The following is an 18,735-nucleotide window of genomic DNA, read 5'->3' as shown; positions in this document are numbered from 1 at the left end:
TCTCCTCACTGGTCACGACTAGACTAACAGCAGTGAATGCAAAACATTGTAAACACTGACTGTCTGGTGACGGTTCCACTCGGTCCATGCTCTTACTCATTCACCATTGCTGTTCCTCGTTAGTAGTATTTTCTGTAACAAAGCAACTGACTGCAGTAGTAGACAATGCTTCCTGTTTATACTGGCACGCTTGAATGGTCACGTGATACGCGTTTTCGGGCGTGTTAGTATGGACTGAGGTTACTATGGATACGGAGCTATGATGCTTGTGCTGACAGAGATTGTTCATTATACTAATGTGGCTGTAGGAGGCATAAATCGGTAGTGGTAACTTAATTTGCGGTTGTGGGCAGTTGCAATTCCCTAATGCCACTTTTCATTAAACATGATTACAATTTCTTTAACTGGAGGAACACAAGTATGCAGAGTGAACTAGCATGCACAAGTCTCCTTTGCCCTCATGAAAACTCCCCATTTGCGAGGCGAAAACGGTCCACAACCTTCCACTGCATTACAAAAGGTTGCTCAATCAAAAATCAAATGGTGTCACAACAACATTTGAAATGAACACAACAACCTGCCTCGCTCACACAAGAGTGCTAAAGAATGTTGACAATAGCTCTGTTGTACACAGGCGTCGGGGTCACCGTGACCCAGCGGGAGCAGCACCCGGACCCTGACAATAGAGCAGTTAAAGGTAATTCAACCATCGCCACTTTCAGTATTTGCGTCTGTGCTTTTCCAGCTGTGGTATGTCCACATAACGAGACACTTTGTTCGTCTTTGCATCTCTTTATGTTTCTATCGTTTGTGTATGTTTTGGTCACATAATATATATATGTATATAAACATATTTAGGTCCCAATGATGCATTTAAATCTATTGCAGCTGCATGATTATATGTCGCTGGACGGATGAATCAAAGGAACTGAGTAAATGTAAATTCAACATTGTGGAATAGGCCAATGGTAGATACATAATAAACGTCAGGCTTTAAACTGAATTAGAAAAAATGAGAAAGGAGAAGGGCATGTTTAGACCAATCAACATATCACTACATTCATTTGCCATGTCAAAGTTCGCTAAGATGTAAACTATGCATTAGGTTCAAACAGACTAACTAGATCTGCAAGGATCACATACAGCCACAGAAAGCAGGAGGAGAAGAAACCTCAATATACCGTCGAGGATAACTGGCACTGGATCAAACCAACAACTGCAAATTGAATTTAAGGTACAAGTTACAACCCTTTAGTTATTCATTTACAGGTGCGTTAAAATGAAGATGAGACGTTAATGTTTCTCAGCATCAATCGGCGGTAAGGCTGAGATGCCTCGGACTGATTGCTGCTGTTGCACAAACACACAGCCAACACTGCAGTTACAGAGTAATCAAACTTTCTAAACTGTCTAGCTTCAATTTATTTGAAAATACCCAACAACCATTGCACAAAATATTGCTTCTGAAGCAAGAGAGCATAAACTGTTTCCACCTTTAAAGAGCGTACTGTATTTTTTATTTTAAACAGAGCGACTTGAAGTTCACATGGTGCAGATGGGCATAGTAATGAAAATGTGTCACATGGATTAAAAACACAGAATCATAGAAAAAGCTGTCAAATCAAATCAAATCATTATCCGGTGTAGTCACAATATAAAAAAGAGCTGGTTATTTCGTTACAGAAAAAGAAAATGTTTTTTTCACATAAATCCAGAATTAATTTTAACTAGGGCAAATATTACAGTGACTTCCAGAAAGCTCCTCTTCAAACAGAATAGTTCTGAGCTCTTTCACTACAAATAGGAATCCAAGGGGAAAAATATTTCCCAGAGTACCTGCACAAGAACAAACAAAGAAGACTTCTTTAACCTTCCAACAGCAAGTTAACTTAGACTCACTCCTCGCACCATCTCTTCCTTTCATCTCAGCCGCTGTCTCTCGTGCTACTCTCTGACTCCCATTTCTTTTCAAACTCGAGGCAGTGTTCGGGGGTGGTGTGGGGTTTCGGGGTTTATCTCTAATTCAGCACTTTGCAGAGAAAGAAGCTGTGCAGTCAGAAGTGAAGCAAAGCTTTCTAGATGGCTGGGAGGATTTACCTGTGCTCGTGACTGTCCTGGAATCTTGCACTGTTGGCCACTCGCTGCGGTGCCGTCTCCAGTAGCAGCTTCTGGGTGAGCCGGTTGCTCGGCGTGGGGTCGCACGGCGGTGGCTCCTCCGACTCGTGGTCACATCTCCATTCCTCGTCCTCGTTTAAGGTCGGCAAATAACCCGACAGTCCTTTGCCGTTCCCGGAAACAGAGCTCTGGTCGCTGTACAGCTTAGGGCTCTCTCCTCCTGTCCGTGTATATTCCAAATAAATGTCAGACTTGAGGAATAGTGGGTAGGTGTTGTCCTCCATGATGGTCTGTATCTCAGTCTGAGCCTGGTCAAACATCGCAGGGTCAATGTGAAGCTTCATCACGCAGTCTTTGATGAAGGACTTGGTCGCCGGTTTGATCTGTCTGGAAACAATCCCATTGTTGTCCAAGATGAACTTCTTATAGATAGCTTTTGCCAGTTTAACCTTCTTCTCCTCGTTACCCTCGTTGGCTTCCAGTTTGCGGAAGCCGCTGCATGCAAACCAGAAGTCCAGCATGTCCGCACACTCCTCCTGCTTGAGGAACATCCTGAACAGATGGATGCCATCCTGGTCATCCAGGAGGGAGTGGAGAGACTCGGCCCACTTTAAGTAAGGCGGCGTCGGAGAGGCACTGCCCTCCGGCTCGTAACCCAGGTCCAAGTCGGGTCGCCTGGGCGTAGCCACAGACGCCTCGCATTTGAGGCTCTCGTTCTTTGAGGAGAAGCCAAGGTTGCTGCATTGGCGTCCGTCACTGCACACCAGCTCACCTTCCTCCCCGGGGACTGGAGGCCTCGGAGCATCCTCAGTGAAGCTGCCTCCCAGGTCTGCCAGGTAACCCCTTTTGTCGCTTGCGCTCATAGTCCCGGCATCCATAAACCACGTCCCCGTAGAGCCCACGCTGCACATCTATTAGATCCAGACCTCTACATACGTCACGGCAAAACAGCTCCTGCAAAAGAGGAAAAATGTATCATGAGAGGCAGACTATTACTAGTCTTGAAAAGGGAGCTACAATTATAAGATTAATACTCATTCTCAGAAGAATGGCAAGAAATATCCATGCAGCAATTTACTGATACCAAGTAAATTCGGTAAGTAATTCAAATTAAAATCTTGTGCTGCAAAAAGTTGAATGATTATGTGCCATTTAACCCCGGTTAGAAGAGGGAATGGGGGATGTACGGCATTCTGCACAGTTTGCATTTTCACCAGATTTCCATGAAATAACCAATTCCCCACTCAACATTAAAATGAATGCAAATTCTGCAGAAAATCTAGAGGATTTGAAAATGCGAGACAAGCTTGTGTAAAGCTCTAAAAGCTGGTTCTGACACGTTCCATTAGACTGGTAATGTCAGATGTTTACACTCCCAACAACAGGAAAATCTTATTTCCTTCTCATAATAACACAACAAACCATACTACAAGAATAAACTGGGGGGGGGGGGAAATGTCCATGCACTTGTGTGGTCTGTGGCAACTGCAATCTGCAAACCTGAGCAGAAATTAGAAACTGAAGTCATAAGACTTTAAACGTGGTTCGACAGTCAAGAGGCGTCTTTCTACTGGGCAGTAGGGGGAATGTGGCGCAGCGGTAATGTAGCACAGTGATATCCCACTGATTTATATGCATAAGCATATCATTACTTTACACAGCTACTCCAGTTACTTCCAGATTAGTGGTTAGCGTATCACCCCCAGTTATGTATTCACTTCAAGGCGTACCAACTCAATAATGAAGCAGGTTTAGCGTATCTATTTTTTAACCATTATGATCAGCACACTAAGTGCTACATTATTGATCCTTGTCATAATATTCTAGGTTTATTTTACTACCCCTGCCCATAGGGAAAAGTCAGCTACAGAATAGTCCAGGTACAGATTTTAAGGACTGAATATCTAGTTCAAGGACACGCACATTGTCCCGGGAGCAGTTTTGCGCAGATGGGACAGAGTAGTGCCTGTATTTACAGCTCTATGGACTTTACATAGGCTACTGCATGTATGTAAACCACAGGTATACGACACTACTGTGTGTATGTAAACTACAGGTATACGACACTACTGTGTGTATTGTAAGTTTCCCAATGGAGTGGGAACCCATTTCCTAATATATTTACTGAAATACGGATATTTTCCTGAAAGTTTTCGGAAAATCTCCCACTGCGTTCGTCATATGTAAAAAGACAAACGCAGACAAATGTGAAAAATGTCAATTCCCGGGACATAATCCAGAGTTCCATGTCTGAAAACAGCTCATATATGATAGACGGGAAGTAAGAAAAAAACATGCGTCTTGACCAGTAATGGCGCTAAACAGTCGATTAAAAGAAATCTAAATGAACCCCCAGACTTTACATCTCTGTGCACAGTTGACACTGATGGTTTCGGGGGATTCAAAATGAAATCTAGAAAAAGGAGGCGGACAGCTGGCTTTACTTTATCTGAGCTTTCACTGGAAATATTTCTTCTTCTTTTTCTTTTTTTTTTAATGGTTGCCATCACATTCCCTTTAGGGCACACCCACTCTGTCTAGTCCAACACACACTCACACACACACAAGAAACGAAGACAGCACACACCAAAAATTGCCCCCCCCCATCAGTTATTTCCTGCACAATCCATACGCGTGAGCAGCACGTGCACAGTGAATTCATGAGAGAGAGAGAAATGATAATAACGTTCACACGAGCACGTTCTCTCGTGCAAAAACAACGGTTGCGTTCAAATGCTCAGGGATTCAATCAGGTGAGGGGGGGAAATTGCACCGTTGCCACCTGTACCTGTGACGCGCGATGATGACGACGACGACGACGATGATGATGATGATGAAGAGCCGGGAGATGTTCGGTTAGTCAACATTTAGATGAACGGTTCTGCGCTCACAGGTGTGCGAGTGAGAGGTTCAGGAGGCGATGTCACATCAGTATTATTATTTATTTATTTATTTATTATTATTATTATTATTATTTGCTGAAACTGAAAATCAGCTTGTTCCCGTTTCGGAAGTGGACCTCTCATCACACTCATGTCTTGGCCTCTCCAGAACGATCCGAACGGAACCTAACCCTGCACGGATGGGGGAGGGGAGGCAGAAACAAACTCCGTGCACACACACACACACACACAGATAAACGGTGGGGGGGGGCGGGCCTTTCTGCAGGCGACCGACAAGTGCACAACTTTGTCACACGCACTCTTCACCCATGTGACGCACGCGCCGCTAAACGACACGACGAGCTAACAGGACGACCGCGAACATGCCCCCCCCCCGACCCCCGCCCCCTACCGTCAGAGGACACGGAGGGAACCCCGCATCCATGTCCGAACCACACACTCAATGTGAGCCATCGCTTTGCTGCTTCTGTCCAACCGACTAACCGCAATCTAGCAGTGTCTCCGAGCTGCGAGCAGCGGGAGGAGGAGGAAGAGGAGGAGGAGGAGGAGAGGAAATATATATAAGAAATTAAAAAAAAAAGTGACATGTACTTCACCGGTGAGAATCTTCTTGCCGCGTTCGAGGGCATCGGACGTTTGGATTCCAGGCGCGTCGCCGCCGACAGTGTCACAGTTGCGAAGTGCAGAGGACTTGTTTAAAAACGACAAAGGCAACAGTCCGCTGTCCTCCTCCTCCTCCTCCAGCAGCAGCAGCACCTCTCCACGGCTCGGCGTCTCCCTCCCTCCCTCCCTCCCTCAGTCTGAGCCAGACGACGCACAGCGCCTCGTCCGTTCACTACGCATCACTACCGGTTTGTCTAGTTCAGGTACATGTGGTACACTGAAGATCCCCTCGTCTCTCTCTCTCTCTCTCTCTGGCCGATAATATCAGCGATATTAGCCTGTCACAGACATATATATATATATAGATATCTATATAGATATCTATATAGATATTATATCGGGCGATGTATTGGTATCGGGTATCTTTTACTCCCTAATATCGATATCAGCCCTAAGAAAATCCTTATCGGTCGACCTCAGTCTTTTTTTTTTTTTTTAAATATAGCACATTGGCTGACCCCCTTTTTTAAAATTGAATTATCTCATTCAAACCAATACACCACTACCGGGGCAAGATATTAGAAACCGACTGATATGGGTTGTTGAAGGCCGATGCTGATACCGCTAGTTGGGAGTGAAACAGATCCAATACTTTGCCAGTATATACATTGGCGAAGTATTGGACATTTTTGATTTAGATGCTTGTGCTCCCGCATATTAGGTTATTGGTCGTGTCAAAATGTACAGCTCACTTGAACTCCCGGTATTCAGTACTAACGTTTTCCATTCACTTGGTGGATCTGCAGGGCAAAACATTTTGTATCAATAATGTGGGTCACCAAGTTGCAACAATGCTAAATCCTGCATTTCACATAGTGCAACTCGAAATATCTTAATACTTTTCCCACCAATGTGTGGGATGAAGAACCCCATATTTTGAGTCCTCGCCCTGAAGCAGAGAAAGTACAAATTTGACTGTTGCAAAGTGTGACAGTGTTAATGGAGCAGGTCAGACAACAATGTGCTTTAGAGGCAGAAAGTCGGCATGATTTCATTTTCAACCGAAGACCGCAGCAGATGACTCCACTGATTAGTGAATATGAGCAGGCAGCGCTTTGATGTGTTGAATCAGCATGGCACAAGTTTTACTCTTCCTGTCAGATGGTGCATTCAGGAGGCCTTATTTTACCATCAGGAAGTCTAACTAGAACAGCTGAAAAAAAAACAACCTGTAAATAAAAGTAGGGAAACTCCACAATGCCTGAGTTTATGAGTTATGTTTGTGTTTTTTACCTCAACACATTTTACTTCATCACCTATAAAATTAGAAAAACATCAAATCTTTATTTTGACAGTTCTTGCCAAGAATAAGTGGGCTTTGCTTTAGTTTACCTTTATACATTGAAACAACTAGTACTGATTCATTGAAGCAAGACATTTAATGCAGCAATGTCTCGGTTCAACTGAGCGTTTTACTACATTTTACCAGCACCATTACACCCACTTCATTGTGTCATTACTTTATGAATTTAACAGTACAAAGACCAAGGCGGAGACCAAACGCAGCAATAGCGCCAGTTGTCAGTTTCTGTGCTTTCATCAGAGGCAATCACCCAGCAGTCACGCGGTTTTACTGAGTATAAGATGAAAGGCCAGTGGAACATCATAAAAGCATAAATGCATTTGATCATATAATTACACCCACACCATTTGAGACCACAAGAATGAACAGGGATATACGTTGCACACCCTGTCTCACCACATCACCTGAAACGCCTGCTCAAATCCGAAAAACCTGTTAAAGTGTGAACAGTACACGACGCTTACAATATTCATGCCAGCGACATGAAAGATGAAAAAGACCCAGCACACTCCAGCTCCCTCGGGGTGAAATTGGTTTTCGGGCAGCAACAGTTTAAACACTCAAATACGCCGCTTTCTTTTCATAGCATGGATTATTTTATCCATCCATCTAATGTACTTATGGTATTGTTTAATAACGTTGTTCTTTCCAGTAATATTTAAACCAGACCAACATGTCTCATTGTCATCCATGAATTCCTCATGACTCTGATTTCCTTACAGCTCTTTACAACAAGATTCTGTGGTTGCAGCTTCACCGGTGTGAATATTCCTCAATCTTTCACGATAGCAGATAGAATATCTACAAAACAAAGGCAATGAAGACATCACCTTGCGATGTTTTATGATGGATACATAGCCTAATCAATCTTATCCACATTTCGATCAAACACAGAAGCCATAGAGAAGCTTAAACTGTGCAATAGTCTTCGGCAAAACAACAGTTTGTGCGCTTTAATAAGTTACCTTGAGTCTGATTGTCTTCCTCACGCATCCTCCAGCAGTACGTCCATTCCTTGAGGATTCCATTGCGCAGTTATTAAACACAGCGGTCCGCAGTAATGGTAAAATCCCTGTCATCTCCATGGAATGGAAATGCCTGGCCAAAGCAGAGTGTCGCCATAATAGTTTGTCTTTGCCATCCATTTGTTCCTAAAAAAAGAAGGAATATATGTTAAGACTTTTTTTTGTTACTTTTTGGGCATTATGGCATTCTTTTTTTAAATTAAAACCATGGAGGGAATGATATTCATATATGTCCCTGATCTTATCTAACCAGATAAATTGTGGATTACACCACAAATCTTTGAGAATCTATTTGACTTTTTCCATCATAGAAACAGCTGAGTACATAGACCTAAGTACAAATCAGTCTGCATGTATAATAATTTAAATATAACACTGTAAACACTGTAGAAATATAGTGACAGCTGTAATCAAGTAATGATCATTTTCAACTCATAAAAGGTGACTTTTTAACATTTTGGACCATTTTGTTAGGCCCTTCTTTAATCTAGTGTCACAACAGGCATTCAGTAACCAGGAGGTTGGTAAACTGAATCTCATGAACAGCTGCAAATGTCTGAGTGTGGAAAGCAAAATCGAAAAATATTGCCCCTTCCACAGCGACTAGAAAACAAGAAGCCCTGAAGCAACAGGCCCAGCGGAGCTGCTCAGCAGACAGACCAACAATGAGAGACGTTTCCTTGTTTAGCTCTGCGGCGTAAGAGTATGAACCAGAAGTGGATTTATTTATGAAATCGTCCAAGCGCATATGCAAAAAGCTGCTTCCTGTCACAAGACAGTTAAAGAAATAAAGCTGTAAAAAGCTTTCACCAAGAGATTTGACATTTTATTGTTAATGCTAACTTCTGTTCTGTTTTTTTGAAAGTCACAATAATCACAGCACCTAAAGAGGAATGAACTCAAATGTGTGAATGGTTTCAAAGCCACATTATAAAAATGCTGATTCTCAAGTTTTTAAATATTTTCCAAATTGTCCAGTGTCCCACTGCAGTTAAGTGTTACCATGGAACAACGTCATGTTTCCCAGCTCAGTCCTTTCAGTCGTCTATTGTTCCACCTGTCAGTGTGGATTTAGATTTCCTTGTAGGCCTCGGCTGAAATAGGCTTATCTCTGCTGAAGACTCTCTGATGAACAAAAGCCCATTAAGACTTAAAAAAAAGAAAAGAAAAAAAAGAATGCTCCCATTCGGAGACCACACAATAGATTTTTCTATTTTTCAAATTGGCTGTCTCCAAAAGAATTCAACGAAAGTTAAGAAGAACAAAAGCCACAACAAACAAGACATCAGATATTAAAAGTGGGGCTTATGGATCAAATCGAGGCGCTAAAAGCCGTCGAAATGATTAGCCATGTTATTGAGATAAGAGGTTGTTGGTTTTTTTTTTAAATAAATGTGTGACAGGAATATTAAAGCTATTCAATGTGTGTTTTAACTGCTAAAAAATGAGTCATATCAAAAGACTGTTGGAGAATGTGTTCTGGAGTCCCGCTGATGTCCTTTGTCCTGGCTGAATATATCATGACTAACAAGCCTTGGACTGGATTAGGCACAGAGGATTGAGCAATTTGCAGATTTGAGTTTATTTTGCTCGATATCCGAGCTCCCGCAGCACCATATTCACGCAAGAAGGAAAAGAAAAAATCTTATTAAGGGCCCATATTTCCTACGGTGAGATAGTACCAAAGACATACATGCGCAACCATGTACCAAATGGCGAAAGTACATTGTCAGACATCTGCCGGCTCGAAGAAATTCAAATGAATTTAAGCGCTCAGTCTATCCGGGGGGTCTCCGGCTGTCTGGTCATGGGATGAACATTCACTGGTCAAATCAAATGATGTGCTTTGGTTTTGACGAGAGGGAGGACACAACAAAACCAGTACGCCACTGACACGAGAGACGATTAGAGCCATAATAGAGCGGTAAACAACACAATGGAAAGTTACCGGTAACCGTCGTTTTTCTCGCCCGCGGAGATTTTCAAAGCAGACATACCTGCTGATTTACCTCACTGTGTGCTTCTTGGTTTTGTTGTGCCGAGTCGCAGACTGCTCCCACCGCTCGTCTACGGATCGGGCATAGTCCTTCGCAGTCTGCAGTCGAGACCGCCGCCATCTTTAATCACAACAGAGTCCATCTGTCGATGGCTCTTCCCTTTCTGCCCTCTCTTCCTCTGTTCCAGTCTCTCTGTTCCAGTCCTCTCTGTTTGTTGTGGGGGGCTTTTATTCTCCATCCAACATCAAACCACAATATCGACGGGCTCATGGGCCGCCCAGCAGGGGGGCAGCTTGAACATGCTGCCTTGGCTGTTGTCCTGTTCCAAGCTGGAGATTAACCGAGCGCATTTATTTTTTCTCAGAATGATATGGATAGCCCGCAAGAAAAATAAAATAATAATAATTTAATCAGCTCTCAGGCCTTTGATTTCAACAATGCTGGCCTCAAAGCTCCTCAACCATTGTCCCTGAACGCAACTATTCCTCAGATGTTCTGATTGATGGGATTTGGAGCTCTTTTGATTGAGGCCACATCTGTATGAATACTTTGTAAATTAATTTACGAAAGATTTTGATCATTTAAACTAAATTACTGTTTTGACTTTTTTTTCCTGTAATTCCCAGCAGTCCTAGCATATGTATTGTTTGAAAAAAATCTTCCTTTCAAGCAAAGCTCAGCTGGATTTTGTCTGATCTCAACGAATTAAACTAAATTTGACCCGAGCAGTCCCGGACTACATTTACAGTATAAGCATATGCAGACTGTCTGTCTGCTTTCATCCAACTAATGCGTTTCATTTAAAGTGACACATCCCCTTTGTTCCTCCTGGTCCCCTGTCGGCATTCAAAGCCCGAATGCGAAGGCGTATCTTGTTTACTGTCACAGTTTTGTTCCGCCAAACTCTTTCAATGAACAACAAGACGGCTTGCAATTTTCAAAATGGTAGATGCTCTCACCTTCCTCTCCTGCTGTGTGGCTCGTCGGATCTTGTTTCTGTTGTCCGCCATGACTGGGCGCAGTCCCCTGCCTGCCACTCTGCAATACTTTTTCACACTCGTGAACCTGTTTCGCATTCTTACAAGTCTGTTGCTGAAAGATGAGCATCTTTACTTTATATTGCAGCTCCAGCCGCGCGACCCTATTGGAGGAAACTGGGAGCAGATGATTGTCTGCACAATCGTATCGTAGCTATGGTAACATACCCAACAGGCATGAGTGATGAGCACCTAATTGCCCCCATACACATTAAGCAACAGGGGGAAAAAATGGAAACATAAATTAAGCTGCTATGTGCCGAATCTTATTAGACTCTAAGATATTCGGCCCCAAACGCTTTTAAATCAACTGCATCAAAAAATTATATTTTATTTCAAATTTGCACCCATCTATTGTTGAGAAGTTGTGAAAACAGCCCAGTGAATGAGGCGACGGATGCAAAGAACGGAGGAGAAAGATGGATAAAAAGAGATTTTGGAGAAAGGGGGAGAGATGATATTGCTTTTGTTGTGTGGCTTCATCAGCTGCTTACCTCTCAACTGGATTTCACACTTGCATGTCTTGTTGTGGGGCAGGGTCAGATCCAGCACACCCTTCTCACAATGACACAATTGGCTCCTGACACTGCACCAGCGCAGACTGGCGGTGTTGGCTGCCACTCGCAATTGCCTGGATTGTGATGCATTCAAATGCATTTTATTTAAACGTCAAAATTTCTATTCCAAGTTGCAAAAGACTGGCAGGAATGAGATACTAAGACAGCAAAGAGATTATCTCTTTAAAATTTCTTAGCACTTCAAGGGTATGACACTTTTTTGCATAAGGATTTCTTTTTAGTTAATAGAAAATCCAGAATTTAGTTAAGCTTTTAGAACCGTGAACATAACATAAGCTAAAGCTAACATGGCCACTTACCAGCATCTCCAACACACTGTTTAATGAATATGAAAACTGGAGTGTGAAATTAATGATTCACCATTTCCCTGAGGATTATATTCAAGAATTTTCCTAGTAAACCAGCGGACACTCGAGAAAGCTTCTGGTCCCCAAAGCTAAATTAGCCTGGGTGCTGAAATTCAAATTCAAATTGTGATATCTCTACTTACGACGTGCCACGAGAAGTCGTGAAACAACTAAGACAATGCTGCAATTTTAATTAAGGTAGAGATTTCTATGGATCTCTTGGGCCGAATATAATAAATTAATTTCAGTTGGACTATGGCTGTTGAGGGACCAAGATATTCAGGTGGGCTATAGTTTGCATGGCTTACTTCACATTACAGCTGCCTTTTTTTAAATTAAATTTGAATCTGCTTTAATAAAGATGTCTACTCTGTTCTGTTATTAATACTGACATTTTCAATTAGATACTCCCATTTAATAATCTGAAACACAGATAATTACATCTAGATTATTAGAAAACACTACACTGGAGCTGTCATAGAGAATTCTGACTATTTTGAGACAATTAATAATCATTTTAATATATAGCTAGCATGTCGTCTAAGCTAAGATGTTAACAGAAGTATAAGGCAGCCAGTAGAAGGCCACTAGATTAGTGCGGTGCCTCAGAATTCAGACAAACCAAATATATTTTTGAAAAACCCAAACGTGTTTCTGTTCAAGTAAAAAATAAATATTCTTACAGATTTGGGGAGAGGCAGCTATTCCTGCAAAAGCACAGCAAAGAGACACGATGATCCAAAACTATGAATAATTCAATAGATCCCTGCAATAATACCTCTTATTCTCTCAGGGAGTGAGCAGCTCGGCGTTCCCCACCTGAGCAAAAAACACTCCACATCCATGTGATCTCAGACTGGAACACATTGTATCTCTCGGGTTATGATGTTGCAGGAAGCAGATGATTTTTAAAACGACAACAACAAGAGCTGCTGAAAATAATTAATTGTAAAATAAACTATAAGCGTCTCTATAGGTCCTCTAAGGTCTGTTGGATTTACTTAAGATGCTTCTCCTGTTTTATCACTGATAGTTACTAAGACATTAGAAGAGTTATATTCTGCTCTGGGCGTAATCCTAAATATCAGAGTGAAAATGAATATTCATTCCCCAGAAGGTTCACATGATGATGATGATGATGGTGAGGAGGAGGAACACGGTGATTCACATGCAAATCAATATGTTTTACCTTGAGTATTATACCGATTGTCTTCCCTCGAACAGTAACGTCCATTTATTGATCTATTAAACACATTGGTCTGCAGTAGTGGTAACATCTCTGTCAGTTCCAGTATGCTGCCAATATCAATTGTCTTTGCCATCCATTTGTCCCTGCAAAGGAAGACATATTTGTTGAATTTGATTTGAATACAGCAGGAAAAGGTAAATACAGTATATATGCAATTATGTGGAATTAATTTCAATGCAGCTATAAATACAGCTCATCAGTCACAGTCACACTAATGCCTGACTGATAAGGATTTTTGGGGCCGATACTGATATAAGGGAGTAAAACATTTCCCATACATGATGCAGCATTTATACCTTAATCTTTTTCTTTTTTGTTCATCGTATTAACATCACCCCACTTATTACTTTAAGTTGCGTCTTGCTTTGGTCAAGTAAAGTAAGATACCGGAGCAAAATATCAGCAAATGTCAAGGAGCTCTAAATGAAATCTTCCTCTTGCGCTTCAGTCAAGAGCATCTCCTCCTTTGGTCCATGTGCTGACAGTGAGCTCTAAGCAGGTCAAGGTGAATATCCCCACATCTGAGTTTCACTGCAAACTCATTCCCAATGGAAATGAGTCTTGTTCATTTTTCAAACAGCCTCTGGGTTATCTGATCAAAAAAAGAAGAAGAAAAAAGACAGAAGAAAGCCAGAAAAAACGAAGCCCCTCAGGCAGTCATTCATCTTTGATGTTCTGAAGAGAAAGACAGTGAAAAGCTGCAGCCGGGCGTCATGCATATTGTATCGCTGAGAGAGGCATCGCAGGCGGCCCACATGCTTCCCAGAGTTATGAGCCATGCGAGTTCAATCTCGGTCTGTTCGGTTGTGATTTGAGTCACAAAATATGACTTGACTAAACTTAGACAAAAAAAAGGTTATAGTGTTTTGGTGACCACCCCTGACGTTGTTAGGGCCAAGATTTCCTCTTCACCAAACTTGACAAAGTATTTGTTGGTTTGTATCTAACGTCATACATCGATGAGGCATTTAAAAACACAATATCTTTGGAAAAACCAGACCTTTATGAGCCTTGTGGACAGGAGGGTAGATTGATGTGAGCTAACTTTCCCACCGTGGGTTCTCGTCCGAATGTAAACTTTGCTCATTTTCCTCTTTGTCTGAAATGAAAGTTTCCAGACAGCTTGTGGGGCTTTTTCCAAATGACCCAATGGCCCTTTAACCCTTTACCAACCATAACCAGGGGCAGGCTAAATAACAGAAACACAAACGGCATCCTCCAAAACCAAAGTGGACCTCTGTGAAACTGTTTACCACAAACAACTAGACATTAGAACCGTGAGTCGTCTGATTCATTGCCAGCTGATCGTGTCCATCCCACTCATCGCGAAATCAGATCCCCGCCATTTTTTTTTTCTTTGCTTGTGTTCAAATCAGACATTTGAACATTGGACATGATGGACTTCACGATGCAAAATCAATATTTCTATCAGACGTTAAGAGTGGGGGGCGACAGTGAGGAGCAGTGGTTGTTGGCTCTCACCTTCCTCTTTGTGATTCTTTTCGTCCTCCGCTCGCAGAAACCGGCGTCATTGTTCTCACGTGGTAGATAACAGCTCCCCCTTGTGGCCAAAGTACAACGACGCATTGATTCAGGTCGTTAAAACTCCGACGCTCCTACGGTTCGTGTGCGCGGGTGGAGGGAGGAAGTTGAGTCACGGCGCTGATCGTGCGAGACAACCGTTTAGACTCTGGCATTGTGTCATTGGCAACTAAAAATTGGGCAGACGGCTTCATCCTCGTCATTTAATCGTGTATCACGACGTGTGCAACGGCGCAGGCGCGGTGGCCAAGTGGTAAGGCGTCGGTCTCGTAAACCGAAGATCGCGGGTTCGAACCCCGTCCGTGCCTTTTACTCAGTGACAAAAGAGACAGTAAGAATCTCTCACTGTGTGTAACGTGTAACGGAATCTTTGCGCCTACAGTGTAATTTCCACATACAGTGGTGATTTTCACTCTGGTGCGACAAGATGGTGATGTTTTACAGAGAGTGTTATGTTGATGAAAAGTCATCAAATCACCTACATTATCATCATGTACAGTGTTATTATTATTTACACAAATAGCTTTGGTACTTTTAGATAGATAGATAGAAAGTTACGTTATTTATCCCAAGCTGGGAAATTCCGGTGTAACAGCAGCGCGTTTCACACAGCACACAAAATATATACAATATATACACAAACAAATGTAAAAGTACACGAATTGCAAAAATATAGAGAATAATAAATATAAAGAATTTACGTGAATATTAATAGTGGAAATGGTGCAGTAGTATCATTTATATCATTATTGCATTTGTGGACGAGAGAAGCAGGAACCACATCATGTAAAATATGTTATGTTTATGTGGGTTAACCATTAAATGGATAAAAAGTGTGTTTTTAGATTGTGTTTTCACAGTCCAACATTTGAATATGAACGTATCAGTATTTCCAGGTGTACAGTAGAGATTGTTTAAGGTTTTTCACATCACACCGTGATTATGCTTGGCCGACACTGATCAAGCAGACTAGTACAGTTTCCTTGGCAACACTCTCTGCCGCAGCATCAATGATTCCTATCTGGTTCATTCAGCCAGCGTATCATTATATTCGGTTTGTAAACTGACGCATGGTGATTGGAAGCAAAGAAACTGGATAGATACTGCTACAGTGGTTTGCAAAAAAAAACCTTAGTCAGTAACATTGCCAGCAAATGAATGCACACTTTAAAAATATACATTATACACCGACACAAGCACAATCTCACTTTGGTGAAAATGAGCGTGTCACATAACGTCACGTAACAAGAGCAGGAAAAGTAATTATCAGACGCCTTCAACATAGTTTTCGACTGTCGCACCAGGTATTCAAATTCCAGTTAAAGCAAAGGAGTAAGTGTCTGCATTCCTTGTGTTTTAAAAAATATATTTAATTAATAATCTTAATTTTTCACACCTTTTCCTCGCATAGGTAGGGGCCATGTGTTACAGGCTTGGAGAGAAATATGTCATATTTTCGAAAAATGCAATCAGAATAAAAAGCCTAAAACTCCTTCCTATTTTTGATCCAAGACAATGTGGAAATTCTGCAGGCCTGGAGCGAATCAACCTGAACACTGTTTAACCACATTCCCCATATTTGATTGATTGATTGATTGATAGATTACATTTATTTGCCTATTTAAAACACACATGCCACACACTGTACCGCAGTCATTTTACAAACCTGTCTCCGAGCACCTTGGGGCAACTTCTGGCTGCTGCCTTTTCTTGAGCAAATTCATAAAATACTGTAAACGCAGCCCCCTGGTGGAATCCTCAGGTAACGACAGATGATGCGCGCACACTGCCTCACGCAGCTTTGTACAGTATATCAGTGTTGACCACTGGCCTAAAGACTGAAAATTGTAACTGTAACTTAATACCCTTAAATGTCTCCTCTGCCACCTGAGAAGAGTCAACAAAGAAAAGCATTAAGAGGACAAAGTACAATAGGAGGACGCAGAATGCAGAATATTGGCGGCGGGTCCAGGTCCACGTCTGCCGTGGGCTGCACACACATTCATTTCCTTCTTTGGGTGGGCGGCAGTATTCTGAACTCTCAGACGATATTTACACAAAAAGATTCAAGAGATTGTAACCCCCCCCCCGTCTTACATCACGTGTTGTACTTGAGATTTGTTTCTTGTCATTTACAAATGACATAGTCTATAATAATAAAAAGAGAATGAAGATTACACCATCTGGCTCCCGGCTGAGGAGCCGAACAGTTGATCGAGGAACACAATTAGCGTGGAACAGGTTCCGTCAGCTCGAACAGCAGGGATTGAAGAAATGAGCTCATTCACCATGACACAAGGGAAACAAGCACCTCCTCAAAACACAGGACTCCTTCAGGAGGTCATACTGAGAAGTACCACCAGGGTTTTACATGGCAAAGTCTCAGGGGGTAAAATAAGAAACCCACCTGCTTCATCACTGAGAAACTGAAATCTTTATAATAATAAAAAAATATATAGGGACATTATATCATGTTACTAGGTCTATTTGTTACTCCAAATAGCCTACATCCACGGACATATTATGGAACAACAGGCCCCCACCATTCCTGGATAGGATCAAGATACAGCGTCTTTCACAAACGTCCGGGTCAGCTGGTGGCAGGCAGACAGAGGGGGCACATTCTGTTGAAGGTGCAGACAGGTTCTCGAGGTAACGTCCAAAGACTCACGCAGGCCCGCATACTGTAGGACGAAGGCAATTGGGGACAAGCGATATCATTGATCGAGTCAAGAGCTGGACTTCCTTGAAGCACCACTTCAAGGCCGCATGGCAGAGAGTGTGACCACACTGAGGGAAAAGCCTCCTCGACCTTTACAGGCAGCAGGGAAAAGAAAAGGAGCAGGATCCAGGCCGCTTTCATGGAGGGTTCAGGTGATGATTCAATTGACACGGATGATGGTATAGTGCAGCCGTGACGCAACGTTTCAGTCGTTTTCATGAACAAGCTGCAGCACTGACTCATTCCGTCCTACTGTTCTTCTCATGACTTGTATAACACAGGAATCTTCACATCGGATAACATTTGCGTTGGGGTTTGGGACTTTGAATCACTTTTTTTTTTCTTCCATCCGGTGGATGGAGCGTATGACTTCCACAACTCCAGAGCTCATGCCCAGTGAAAGGTCGGACACAATCGGGCAAGTGTTTGTGGGCCATGACCCAGATACTCATTTCCGGTCCTGGGCCTTCGGACGGCCGCGCCGCAGCATCAACTCCCATTTCAGTCGGCAGCTCACCAGCTTGGCGCGCTCGCTCAACAAAGACACTGTGTTTCCTGCGTGAAGCCTGTGGACGGCGGCTCTTGGGAGTGTAAAAGCTCGCTGGAGCAATGGCACATGGGAGGGTTTTTGTTTACTGTGATTACAGACATGAGGGCGATGGTGTTTACCGGCTGTCCGGGGGGGAAACCGAGGTTTTGACTCGACGGGGTTCCCCCCAAGCCAAACCCCCCAATCAACTGTGGCCGACCAAAATACAGCGATTTACTGCATGTCGGGCTTTTTAAACCCGCACTCATAAACAGTCGACTGGTTTTTTGGAACTTTTATAAATAAAATCAGTTTCCTTTTCCTTTTTTTTTTTTTACGAGAGTAAATGATGTTTACCTCAGCAGCGATAGTCTTTTTTTAGGCGCAAACTCTAATTGTTTCAGTCTGCACCCGCAAATGTTTGGGTCCTGTTGAGATTGTGAATATGGCGCCACCCGCAGGCCATATCTAGACAGCACATGGGTTATATTAACCCACAGGGTGATGCCCTGCTGGTTTGATGACACTCTTTTTTTTTTTTCTTTCTGTGGAGGCTTCCCCACTGTTTGGAGTTGTGAATTTCACACGCGTGGCTCGTTCTAGTGCAGCGAAAACAAACAGCCAATGGGACCGTGCACAAGAGAGGTTTCCTCACAGCCTCACACCCCGGTGAAAAGTATACGAGGTCACTTAAAATAGCTATCCACTGACTATAACCTATTCTG

General features: G+C 42.6%; 1 protein-coding gene and 1 non-coding gene across 7 annotated transcripts in view; one reads left to right on the top strand and one right to left on the bottom strand.

Moving 5' to 3' along the window:
• Positions 1-14,900, bottom strand: part of axin1 (axin 1) — a 31,243-nt gene extending 16,343 nt beyond the window's left edge. The window contains exons 1-7 of one of the 6 annotated variants that reach the window (XM_035616014.2): positions 14,700-14,898; positions 13,158-13,300; positions 11,538-11,674; positions 10,966-11,147; positions 10,019-10,335; positions 7,950-8,135; positions 2,098-3,069 (exon numbers count right to left, since the gene is read on the bottom strand). In XM_035616014.2, the coding sequence (XP_035471907.1) occupies positions 2,098-3,026 (929 nt within the window). In that variant the 5' untranslated portion in view covers positions 3,027-3,069; positions 7,950-8,135; positions 10,019-10,335; ... (2 more) ...; positions 13,158-13,300; positions 14,700-14,898. Of the gene's footprint in view, positions 1-2,097; positions 3,070-5,409; positions 5,569-5,609; positions 5,811-7,949; positions 8,136-10,018; positions 10,336-10,965; positions 11,675-13,157; positions 13,301-14,699 lie in introns of those variants that run through there. The other 5 variants (XM_035616021.2, XM_035616016.2, XM_035616017.2 and 2 more) reach the window with 5 other exon arrangements.
• A 95-nt stretch (positions 14,901-14,995) lies between these two features.
• On the top strand, positions 14,996-15,067 carry trnat-cgu. Its single transcript has one exon. It is a non-coding gene; the product is annotated as a tRNA-Thr (tRNA).
• The last annotated feature ends 3,668 nt before the right edge of the window (positions 15,068-18,735 follow it).

Source organism: Scophthalmus maximus, chromosome 17 (genome assembly GCF_022379125.1).
Source record: "Scophthalmus maximus strain ysfricsl-2021 chromosome 17, ASM2237912v1, whole genome shotgun sequence".
Lineage (NCBI taxonomy): Eukaryota > Metazoa > Chordata > Actinopteri > Pleuronectiformes > Scophthalmidae > Scophthalmus > Scophthalmus maximus.
The sequence above is the reverse complement of the archived record's forward strand: the minus strand, read 5'-3'. Positions and strand labels throughout refer to the sequence as shown.